Below are 12,611 nucleotides of genomic sequence, written 5' to 3'. Positions count from 1 at the left end.
TAACCAAACCAAACCAAATTATAAGAACTATATCCTTCCTTGTAGCCTTCTTTTCATTATGGTGATTTCGTAAATAGTAGCCGTGATAACGGAGCCTCCTTGTTTGTCTTTTCTTGCACCTCCGTTGCTTGCTCTTTTGCATGCAGTTGCAAATGTATTATCCAAGAAGCCCCCCCCCCCCCCCCCTCCCCCTCCCGGTCTTTAGCTTGTTGCACTGAGATCATTTTTTAGACAAAAACTTCACTTCTAGGACATTGTTAATGAGCAGAATGTAGAGTGAGATCGAAACTACTCAATAATAAGAATGGGATGGAGCGCAAAATGGCAGGTTCTCTCAGAACATGAATGGCCGTTTGCCAATATCCCTCAAGAGAAAAGTATACAGCAGCTGTATCTTACCGGTACTCACCTATGGGGCAGAAACGTGGAGGCTAACAAAGAGGGTTAAGCTTAAGTTAAGGAGAACGCAGCGAGCTATGGAAAGAAAAATGATAAGTGTAACGTTAAGAGACCAGAAGCGGGCAGAGTGGGTGAGGGAACTAACGCTGGTTTGCCATAGTTTGCCACTGTTTGCCATAGTTTACTACTTCTGAAACTAAGCAGACTTAACATTGATCCGAACGTCTTAAAATGGATTGTCTGCTTCTTGTCTAACCGCACACAATTTGTAACTGCTAACGGCCATAGCTCTTATCCTTGCGGTGTAGCCTCTGGGGTTCCACAGGGATCAGTGCTGGGGCCGTTGCGCTTTCTAATCTATATTAACGACTTACCTAATAACATTTCTTCTTCCATAAAACTCTTTGCTGATGATTGTGTTATTTACTGTCAAATTAAAACCTCTGGTGACCGCCTTACCCTCCAGTCGGACCTTGATCAGATTTCCTCTTGGTGTAACACTTGGCTAATGAAGCTGAATGTAAATAAATGCAAGTTTATGAGAATTTCCCGCAACTAACCTACTCAAGGTTCCTGTGATTATTCACTATGTGGTACTCCTTTAACCCATATTTCCACATACAAGTACATTGGTGTCACAATGGTGTGCATATTTGCAGTAACCTTTCCTGGCAAGCTCACGTGGACTATGTCACAAGTAATGCTAACCGTACTCTCGGTTACTTACGTCGCAACTTTTCTATGGCACCCACTAACTTTAAACTTATACTGTGCAAAACACTAGTAATTCCAAAACTTGAATATGCGTCGTCTGTATGGGACCCTCCTCTTAACTCACTGATTCTGAAAATCGAAACCATTCAAAATCGGGCAGTCCGTTTAATTTTTCCTAACTATCATGAACTGCAATTGTAACTCAAATGAAAACAAATTTAAACTTACCGGAAATTTCGATTCGTCGAAAAATTTCCCGTCTATGCCTATTCCACAAAATCTGCCATTCAAACCATCATCTCAGAGATACGTTGCTTGTACCGCCGTCTTACATTTCATCCCGCAGCGACCACCAGTTCAAAGTTGGCGTACCCAGCAGTCGCACCAACTTATACTTCGCCTCTTTTATCCCCAAGACTGCTAAGGAATGGAACCATCTTCCCGCTTCCATCGCCTTCATTACAAACGCCGACTTGTTTAAGAATGCTGTAATTGATTTTACATTGTAGTGCTGCGTTACCTGTTCTGTTTTTGTTGTGTATCACCCATTCCTCTCTGTAATGCTTCGGCCCTGAGAGTAAATAAATAAATGACATTGCAGTAGAAATCAAGAGGATGAAATGGGCTTGGGCGTGGCATGTAATGCGAATTCAAGGTAAGCGTTGGTCCTCAAGAGTAACGGAGTGGATGAGACGCCAAGCGTATATAGCAGGTGGGAGAGAAAGTTAGGTGGACGGATGAGATAAGAAGTTTGCGGGGATAGGGGTCCTCAAGCGCAAATGAAGACCTTTACACCTGCAGAACTGAAGGCCGGGCGCTTTGCTGTTAACAAATTCGTATTGCATCTTCTTTTTCTATTGATCACAGCCGTCTTGCAGAGCATTTCACAGTTTTTAGCATATTTATATTGATTGTAGTAGTTTCTTTCAAGTCCATTTAATGGGTCAGTGCTGTCATTCTTTGTTCAATGCCACCGGAGTCTGTTTTTAGGCTTGGTGCCGCTCTTAATATTTTCGCTTCAGCTCCGCGCTTCGGTCTGTGTTTACATGGCGCAGAGGAAGAAACTGCAAGAGGACGCCACAACTCAGCCCGTTTTTGTGACACGACACAAGAGGTGATGCTGTATTGCTCCTTTAGCAGTGCAGTGCTTGCATACTACCCTGCTTTGATGGTCACTGGGCACAGGAAACAGGCAGGGAGCACATACAAAACTAGTTAGCTTTCTTAGTTACATGGCTGCGTATTAGCCACAAAACAATAAAAAAACTTTTACGAAGAGTCAGAAATAAACTCCCCAAAGCAGCAGAATGTTAGTCCATCCTAGCAGAACAGGCAATCGCGAATACTGCCAATTGACACAACAAAAAAAATATCAGGTTTCCTTTAATATGTTGTACATAAAGATTTGTGTCACTCGGCTATCATGAGCACCTTCTTTTGTCTTCGCTTACCTTGTTCTGCATACTCTGAGATCTTCTCCTGCAGCCTCGGAAGTGTTTCAGAAACTGTGTCCTAGTGTTTCTGTCGTCAGTTCTCGCACATAAGGTAAACAGCCGTATTTGTTGTGTTCAGCGCACCACCGGCAAGTTTAAACATGCTTCCAGCGTCGCCGTCAACGTACAAAGAGCCTTCATGGAGGCGTATTGCATAAACTGGGGTAAGCCTGTCGGAGAAGTCGAAGAAGTACCCTAGCAGACGATAGGACGTCATACCCACAATACTTGCGGAGATTTGTCTGCTCTGCTCTGAGTCGTCCCGTGATGGGGGCTGTTAAATTTAAGAAAGAATAGGTGGCAACAATTATCATGTAGCCAACTTTGCAGTGACTGCTTTACCGAGTTTTTTCGACTGAGCCGGAGAGAGGAAGCGGCTGCTATACCTGATGGGATGCCGACGGTGTTCTGGTTCACATGAGCGCCTGCAGAAGGTTTGCTACTGCTTTGTGTTTTTACAGCCGCAGGTATACTTAAGTACTGTTTCGTATAGTACCAACTAAAGTATTATGCCTGAATGGGCTCTGATTCGTCATGCTTAGTGCAGTCGACTTAGAACAGCGCTTGTCCTTCGTTCCTCTTTCTCGTCTGCTATTTCTCGCGCGCTGTGCATCTGATATGACTAGCGCAAAAATTATTTTGCGTGCTTCTTTTAGGTGCCACTGTACAAACGTTACTTTGCCATGGAGTTAGGTTAAAAGTACATCTAGCAGGTAAATTACGTTAAAAAGCAATAAAATATCTTCGCCCACCATCGACGCGACGAGGCATCGGTTGCCTGCAAATCTTAACTACCACTGTAAAATGAGCAGCCGTTCGAGGGAATAGTGCGCGGATACCCGCCATCGTTCACCTTTTCTTTGCTACGCTCAAATTCTTTTTTGAGATGGCCTTAGCCTCTTTGTCATTTTACTGGTGCTCCTTTACATCTGGAAGACAAGAACGCAGAGTTTTATGCAAGTATACCCTTCTACCGCAGCAGGGTGAAACCTACATGCCCGCTTCCTTCGGTTTCTCTGAAATCACGAGGCTCTCCAAACAATGCGCACATTTATCCATTCAGCTTGCTTATTATTACTCTGTTATTGCTATGAACCCAGCGAATGGAGACGAGGACGACGAAGGTTTGTGTGATTGCACGTGCTCGCTGGCCGAATTTTTCTGGGCTTATTCTCATTAACAGTTTTCTCTCTCTCTCTATCGGTGACCAGTGTCCTGTGTTCCTTCTGTGCCTTGTGCTTGTGCCTTGTTGTTGTTGGCCTCATACAAATGGCGCATATCCACTGTTAAATCTTTCTCATCGTCTTCACTGCTAAGGTAGAGAAGAAGAGAAATGCCGCTCGGAAGGTGCGCCGGGGGACACGCACTGGGACGTTCTGGATTCCATCTCGGGTTAGGGTGCACGCATTAAATCCCCTTTCTAACCACCGTTCAAAAGTTCAGTCTTTTGGTGCCTGCTCGACGACTATCCTAAACATTTGGTGCCGAAACCAGGGATGGAGTCCAGAACGTGCCAGTGCGTGTCCTCCGGTTCACACTCTTAGCGGTCGTCATCTTCCTCGTCAACATGGCAGCGAAGACGATGAGAAAGGTTGGTTGGTTTAAGGGGGTTTAACGTCCCAAAGCGACTCAGGCTATGAGGGACTCCGTAGTGGTGGTGGTGTAAAACATTTATTTATACTATGTACAAGAGAGGTATTGCTTGGACTGTGCCTGAAGGGCCCAGCCCTCACAATCACTAGGAGGGTCCCTAGTCCGGGACCCCTGTGGCCACCGCGGCGGCCCGAGCTCTTGTCACCAGGGCTCGTTGGTCCTGCAGAGTTGAGCAGCCGAGCAGGGCAGCCTTCCAGTCCTCTCGGGTGGGGTGGGGGTGGAGTGGGAAAGCAGGATTGGCAGGGCATTCCCACACCATGTGAAACGTGTCCGCAAACGCTTCCCCACAGTGTGGACACTCGCCCGAAAAGGCCGAATTGAAATGTTTGAGCACTGCCGGGCACAGTACCGTGTTGGTGAAGAGGCGAAGAAGCCAACGCTCCTCTGCCTTCTTGAGGCCTTTACAGAGGGGTGGCTATCGGCCGTGAGCGGTTTGATACAGGAGAGAGATCTCCCGAAAAGTAATAGCTAGATTAAAATCAGTAGCCGGATCAGGCGGCGAGAGAGGCGATTCCCGGTGGTTAAGCGCGCGGGCGGTAGCGTCCGCTACCATATTTCCCTCTATCCCCGCATGTGCTGGAGCCCAGATGATGGTGCGCCGGGTTGGGAAATCCCCGTACTCACAACTGTGTAAAATTTGGAAGGCATGATCTGGAATTTGGCCCTGTTCAAAATTGCGGCAAGCTCCCCTTGAGTCGGTGATAATGACTCGGGACGCTGGATCCGCGGCTGCAAGTGCGATAGCAACTTCCTCCGCGAATGTAAAGTTGGGGACACGGAAGGTGAGGCCCTGCACTGGGTAGTTTTGGCGGACAACGGCAGCCGTGTACCAACCCGCATGGTGTGGACTGGCCGCGTCCGTGTAAAATACCCCTGGTCGAGCACCATACTGCTCGCCGCCGGCCGCTCGCGCGAGGCGGCGGCCATCATGGGCATCTCTTGTGATGTTATTGGGGAGGGGGCGAACCTTTAGTGCGAAGCGCCAGGCCTCGGGCACGGATACCCGCTTCTCCTCTTGGGTTGTGTAACTGATGTGGAGGCGGGTCAGTAGGCGGCTACCCACACGTGTTTTGCTTGACCGCAAGTATTGATTGCTTAGATGAGCCTCGCGCAGCTCCCCAGAGGTGTCCGTCATCCCCAGGCTGAGGAGACGTTGGATGGATGTTGCAATTGGGAGGTCGAGAGCTCTCTTATAGATTTTTCTGAGAATCACTTCGAGAGCTGAGGAGACGTTGGATGGATGTTGCAATTGGGAGGTCGAGAGCTCTCTTATAGATTTTTCTGAGAATCACTTCGAGAGCGTTCTCATCGCATTTGCGCAGCTGGAGGTACGGTGCCGAATACAGGATTCGGCTGGTTACGAATGCATTCGCCAGCCGCAGGAAGTCTTTGCATCGCAACCCCCCTCGTTTGTTTGATACCCGGCGGACCATACGGCCCACCTGATCCCCCACCTTGCGGAGCTTCTTGAGCGTGGTGTCAGTCTGCGGTTCCTTTGTATGTAGAGTCCCAATACTCTGATTTCATCGTGTTCAGGTATCGGGCCACTAAGCAGGGAGAGAGCAATTTTGGTTGTGCACCATGGATTGGGAAGTATGTGCACGAATTCCTATTTGCTCGGGGAGCACTCAAGGCTGCAGCGGTGTGCATAATCGTCCACAATAGCCGCCGCTTGCTGCAGGTTGGCCTCGATTTCTCCAACCAAACCGTGTATTGCCCAGAGGGTGATGTCGTCGTACGCGTACAGGGCATGCTGCACACCCGGGACCTTACCCAGCAGGGTAGGGAGCTTCATCATGGCCAGATTGAAGAGAAGAGGCGAGAGGAGCACGCCCTGGAAAGCGGGAATGCGGCATCCATCCACTTCGTGGAGATCAGTCAATGCAGTCGATGTTTCGTTTGGTTTACTTTGTGGAAGTTTAACGTCCCAAAGCGACTCAGGCTATGAAGGACGCCGTAGTGAATGGCTTCGGAAATTTCGACCACCTGGGGTTCTTTCTCTTGCACTAACATCGCACAGTACAAGCGCCTCTAGAATTTCGCCTCCATCGAAATTCGGCCACCGCGGCCGGGATCGAACCCGCGTCTTTTGGGTCAGCAACCCAGCGCCATAACCACTGAGCCACCGTGGCCGCTGTAAGAAGCTGCTTGCTGGGAGCAAGTTTTTTTGCTGCAAAGCATTTTATCAACAACGCGTTTTTGTTTATATGTAATTGCCTATGTTTGACCAAACTTATAAGCGCGTAGTTTTTAATTTTCTCGGTATTTTTTAACAATGGCGTAACCAGAACTTCTGCTGCTGCAGCATCAGGTTAACGAATCACGCAGTCTAGTGACGATGTACGTGCTCTTGCTCTGGAAAGTTTGTCGGGTCGAGTACTGCGGTTCATAGAAAGCCTGAAGCGCACAGCTCTGCGATCTACCACGTACTCGCGTATTCCTCGAGCTGACGCGCCACTTCGTTTGATAATATTGCGAAAGCATTACATAGAAGCGACGGGGCAAAAATGCGTCGTCGGTCATAAAATTCGCCCAGTTGGATAGAGGTAAGTGACGTCACCAGACTGAAAGTGACATCACTGCCTGGTAAAGGCATTAAACAGCTTCTAATGTTGTCGCATTGGCAACACAATGAAATTAGGTGTCCCTGTTAATTTTCAAAGCTATAACAAGCTATATAATGTCCAAGCGTAATAAGTGTATTATTTTATTATGCATTCCTTCATCAACGTCCCCATTGCGGCGTGCAGTCGAGACCTTAAGGCGGGCCGCAGGCATCCTTGTGGTTGGCCAGTGCCGCCCCGTACCACTCCAGCTCCGCGATGAGCTTGGCCATGCGCTCTGAGAAGCCGACGTTGGTCGCGCTCCCATCTTCCGAGAGCAGGTTCTCGATTGTGGCATTGAGGCTGATGAAGGGCACCGTGACCATGCCCAGCTCGCCCAGGAAGATGCGGAGCTGCATGGCGGCTGCGAGCCCGTCTTCGGCCCCTGCGCACGGAAGAGGCCCGGGTATTGTCTTTAGTACCGTGCACAATACGCCATGCACTCACGGTGTTAGAGAATAGTCAGCGAACTGTGGAAGGAAAACATTTTGACGGGTGACAATATAATGTGATGCGAGAATGTGCGTAAGCGGTATCGGTTTTACTTCACTTTCACAAGGATCGCCTTCTCATTGCGTCTTTCAATTTTATTTCGCCATCTTATTTCATTATGCTGCTGCACGCGCTTGCAGGAGGTGGAGGTGGGGGTGACGGGTCAGGCCTTCTGTATGGTGGATTAGGTGGGCGGTGGGTGGAGGCTCTCTGGAAGGCAGATGTGGCGGTGTCGGGTGGGCCTTCTGGAGGGTTGGCGGCCAGGTGGTTGTGGATGGAGGTTTCGGATGCACAGACAGGGGCATTTTCGTTTAATGAGGGCTATAGTGCTAACGCAGTAACTAATAGGCGTATACGTCAAAAGCAATGTGAAGAAACTCCAATCAGCTACCCAATCTGCAATGAAGAGGAGGAAACAGACTTCGGCTGGACTAGTAACACTGACAGCAGATTACCAGAGGTGCGTCAGCATAAGAGTGAGTACCAAGATAAGTAGAGCGTAAAAGGGGCCGGCAGAGATTCAAGTGGGCAGGTGAGATAAGCAATTAGAGCTAACTTATCATCAATGAGAAATGGCTTAGACATGCTGTGGACGTAACCGGGCTGAAAGTGGTGATGATGATAAATTCCAGTTAGCATCAACCCCTTACGCAAGGCCACACGGCAGATTTACTCCGCCGTTGCTCATGTGCAAGTCAGCGCGCGGGGAAGACACGCAAGTGTCTCGACATGCCGCAATCCGCATTTTTCACAACATGCGGCGCCCTCTGGGAGCGCGCGAAAACTGGTTGAAAACAGACGCACGTAGGAGACTCAGATGCGATCCAGTTCCACTAGGCGCCGACTGCGCCTGAAAAGTGACGTGTGTGCTAGGCAGCTCCCGCCATCTATCGCTTGCGCCTGTCGCACGAACTGCGCATGCGCAGTACGAGCTGGCGGTTTGTTGAATCAGTGCAGATGAAGGAGAGGGTTGAGTGGCCGTGTGAAAAAAGGGAGATTCAACACGCTCTGTCCACAGAGTTCCTCAATGTCCCTTCATTCGCGAACGTTAGTGCTTCCGTCTCGAGTTGCCGACCGAATCAACCCCGCATGCCAGTGTCTGCTGTTCTCCAGGTGCAGGTTCACAACTAGGCTTCCGCAGAGAAAAGAGCGCTCCATGACTGGTATCCGCACGGGCGTTCATTAATCACAACTAACTGCGGAAAACATATAGAGACTAATCACTAAACGCAAGTGCCTAAAAAAAGTTTTGTGATCTTTTCCCATAGCCAGCTCGATCGGTACCGGGATTATGAGTCGCTAGGCAGTGTTAGCATAGCGCTAGACTCTACTGCGGGCATACAACTGCGCCTTCGAAGTGGTACATTTGTGCACCCACAGCAGCCTGTCAAGGCGGTCTGCGCATGAGCAATTGACGCCTCACAGTTGTCTGAGTTTCGAGTTCGTGGTCACAGCGGTCATCGTGGCACCGACTGCACCACGTGATCTGAGAAGATCGTTGTTACCAGATTAGCAGACCCTGAATTTGCTTTGCAGTGTAACGAAAGAGTATAGTAAGGATGTAGAGAGGATGCGGGAGGGAGAAAGAGAATCACGCCCCTTTTTTACCGTAGGAGACGATGGCGCACGGCTTGTGGCGATACGAGTCCGGCGGGAACTGGCCCATGGCGCTCCCGAGCGCGGGCGCAATGCACCGGTTGTACTCGGGGCACAGCATCACGCAGCCCTGCGCCGCCCTGACCCGCTCGTGCAGCTGCGTCAGCCACGCGGGAGGCGTCTTGTCCGGACAGTGGAAGTGTAGCGGCTTGCGCACCGCCAGCAGGTTCGGCTCGTCCTCGGGGTCTGCGACAGTGGCAGGAGGTCACCATCACGTTCCGTTGTAAGGAACAACGCTTGAGACGGGCAGCATGTGTTCCAGTTAACTTTAGCCAAACATTAAAAATATACTAAGGCACAATATGTGGAGGACCTTCAACCATGTTGTTCGTTGTTGAGCTCTGCACGTACTAAGTAAGAGTACTTTTTTAATATTTTGTTCAAGAAAATAACTAATTAAATTTAAAAAATAGCTTGTAAAACATGCTTTACACATCGGAGATGGAAGAAGAGTGCACTGAGAATGATTCGGACCTTTCTCCGGATCCCAATACGCCTGCGGTTGCGGTGGTCGGTGTGGGGCATCGCAAATAAATTTCCAGCATCATTTAACGCGAAGCTTATGGGCGAAAAACATAAGCTTTCGGAGGCATTAATGCCGTCATTGGAAAGCATAACAAAACAAGGTCGTCATGAGCTATAGTGCTGATGGACAAATAAAAATAAATAGCTCATGTACAACGTATCTAAACATACACAAGGTGGTCGGTTCAGGACATATATTGTAACTTTTAAATGAGCGATATAGTGTAAAGATACTTTACCACTTTACAACTACACCGCGCAAAGACAAACAGGGACAAGTCAGGAAACACTACAAAGCGCTTTGTGGTGTTTCCTCAGTTGTCCGTGTTTGTCTTTGCACTGTGTAGTTGTAAGCATGATTTACCAACACGCCCAGCAAGTTGTGTTAAACGCTACCAGTGGCGGAAGTTGATTGCTGAAGGTGGGAACTTTGTCTAAAAGCGATGTACTCCAGGCAAAACAGGACATTGCAGAAACGTTAGTAGAAAAGAAATTATTAACAAATGTATCAACATTAGGCAAAAACAAAAAGTAACCCTGCTGTAACGTTTTGGTGTTACGTGGACATTAAAGAACCCCAGGTGATCTATCTTAATGTGGAGTCCTCCACCACGCCATTCTTATAGCCCATGTGTCGCTTGGGACATTAAAAACCAAATACCTTCAACAGAACAGGATTTGGCCACCCTGGTGTAGTACTTAATCCACTAATTAACCCTCGACCCTCAGTCCCCAGCGGCTGCGGAGCAAATGAACAAGGCGGTGGTCAGACCTGTGATGCAGCTGACTATGCTAAGAATCTCTGGCTCCGAAGTGGCCACGATTAGAAACTGAACCTGGAAACGTTTAATGCCAGTACCTTATCCAGTGGGGCTAGCCTAGCACTGATATTCGAGGAACTAGCGGGTATTAAATGGGATGAAAGGTTAGGAGGACAGATGAGGCGCATACAGTTCCAAATGGCGTACCGGTACTATGCTATCGTGGATTAGCGGGCAGATGAGAGAAATCGGTGTGGGATATCTCATCAGACGCGATACAGCTGGCAACATAGAGGAATATTACAGTATTAGCGAAAGGGTGGCTTTGATAAGAATTATATTTAATAAGAAGTACAAACTGAAGGTGGCACAGGCCTACGCGTTTACATCTAACCATGATCACCATGCAGGTCGTTGAAAGCTTCTGTGAAGGCGAGGAATCGCCAATGAGCAAAGCAAAAACACAGTGCACTGTACTGATGGGCGATTCAATGCCAAGGTAGGCAAGAAGCAGTCTGGAGTCCAGGCAACTGGTCACTATGGCATAGGCCCTGCGAACCGCAAGGGGGGAGTGACGAACAGTTTACGGATCATGAGTACCTTCTTCCGCAAACAAGAAAACAGGAAAAGGGCGTGGAAGAATGGTGAGACTAATAATGAAACAGGCTTCATAGTGAGCGCTCACCCTGGCATCATGCAGAATGTAGAGGTCCTCGTAAAGAAGCGATGTAGCGACCATAGGAAGTTGCGCAGGTCTTACATTTATCGTATTTCCTATCGTCTACTTGGGTGCGAAACAACCAGACGGCGTTTGCAAATTTTTGGGCCTGTAATAGTCGCCAGGCGATGACCTCTTTATTGTTTGAACTTGGATCCGGTGGCGGCCCCAGACGTCTTCCTAACGTATAGTTCTCGACGATTACCGCGTATGCTTCCAAACGTTCGTCCATCCCCTGGCAGTCGGGCGGCTCTACGGTTACCCGGAAGCATAGATCTCGGGTTCTAACGCGTGGGCCGCCTCATTACTGGGGATTGATGTGTGTGCTAGGACCCAAATTAAGGTGATCGTGCGATCGATTTTGGCTGCGGACAGGATGCGAGCCGTTTCCGGCGAGACCCTGCCCTTTCCTACGTTCCAGATTGCAGTTTGCTGTCGCTAAGAGTCAACTAGCCTTTGTTCCGGCGCAAGCGAGCGCTGTTGCGACCTCCTCGGCCGTATCTACGTTTCTACTCCTAATGGTGGAGGTGGTGGTAAACATTTATTGCCTATGTACAAAAGGAGGTGTTTGGGCCCAGGCTCTATTGGCCCAGGTCCTCACAATCTAGGTGGAGCTCCTATTCCGGAGCCCCAGTGGCGTCTAACGCCGCTCCGTTGGGACTGCAGGTCTTGGCAAAGAAGGCAAGAGAAGGCAAACGTAGCAGGCGGCAGAAAGTGGGCGGATGAGATTAAGAAGTTTGCGGGGATACGGTGGCCGCAACTGGCAAAGGACAGGGTTAATCGGAGAGACATGGGAGAGACCTTTGCCCTGCAGTGGGCGTAGTCAGGCTACTGATGATTACGATGACTCCTTTATGCAGCGGGCACGCGTCGGTGCTGTAAGCACGGCACTAACCAGCTTGTGTTTGTGAACTGTACAGCGTTCGTCAAGTTCTCCGATCGAGACATCGCGTGCATGTGAGCAAGAAGGGGAGGAGAGAGAGAGAGGCTGCACTCTCACCTATGACGGTTACTTTGTGTCCTCTCTTCTCCAGCTGCGCCGTCACGTAGAATTTAAGGCGTTCAGCGAAGCGACCTGCGCGGCAGCTGCCGACGAATACGACCAGCTTGAGGGGCGCCATGGTGACGTCCATACGGCAGGAGCGGCTGCAGGGCAGGAACGAAGCCACGCCTTCCGTCAGTTAGGGGCTGGCCTGCGAGATCGCCGCACGCGCACGATAGGTGTTAAAGATGCACTGAGGAGAAATTGAAGTTGGCTTGTATCGATAGAATACCGCTCCTAAACTCAAAACCGCCACTCTTTCTGAAAACAAGGCTTCTGTAAGGTCGAAACGAGCAAGAACTAAAATACAGGTATCGCCGCCAGAAGCCAATCTCGCAAGTACAAGAGTGATGATGAAATAGGAGAAGACCACCACAGATCTCTGAGGCTGACAAACGTGCATAAAGGTTACGTGTTTAATCGATATTGAAGTATATAAGTCTTGGTCTGAAGCCACCAGTGCACTTTTATCACACGACGAGGACCGAAAAAAAAAGGCAACCTGAATGTTCGAAGTGAAAGAAAACCTTGCCGGCGCAACGCTGGCCAGCTGAG

The 12,611-nt window shown here is 49.2% G+C and overlaps 1 protein-coding gene across 1 annotated transcript; it reads right to left on the bottom strand.

The window, feature by feature from the left end:
- Nucleotides 1-7,017: 7,017 nt before the first annotated feature.
- Nucleotides 7,018-12,135, bottom strand: LOC149370058 (uncharacterized). Its single transcript, XM_089581891.1, has 3 exons — nt 12,015-12,135; nt 8,963-9,196; nt 7,018-7,247 (listed from the first exon to the last, which is right to left on the bottom strand). Exons 1-3 carry the CDS (start codon nt 12,133-12,135, stop codon nt 7,018-7,020), a joined length of 585 nt encoding a protein of 194 aa, XP_089438017.1.
- Between the last annotated feature and the right edge of the window lie 476 nt (nt 12,136-12,611).

This window comes from Amblyomma mixtum, chromosome 1 (assembly GCF_055824585.1).
Source record: "Amblyomma mixtum isolate Tamu chromosome 1, ASM5582458v1, whole genome shotgun sequence".
Classification (NCBI taxonomy): domain Eukaryota; kingdom Metazoa; phylum Arthropoda; class Arachnida; order Ixodida; family Ixodidae; genus Amblyomma; species Amblyomma mixtum.
The sequence above is the reverse complement of the archived record's forward strand: the minus strand, read 5'-3'. Positions and strand labels throughout refer to the sequence as shown.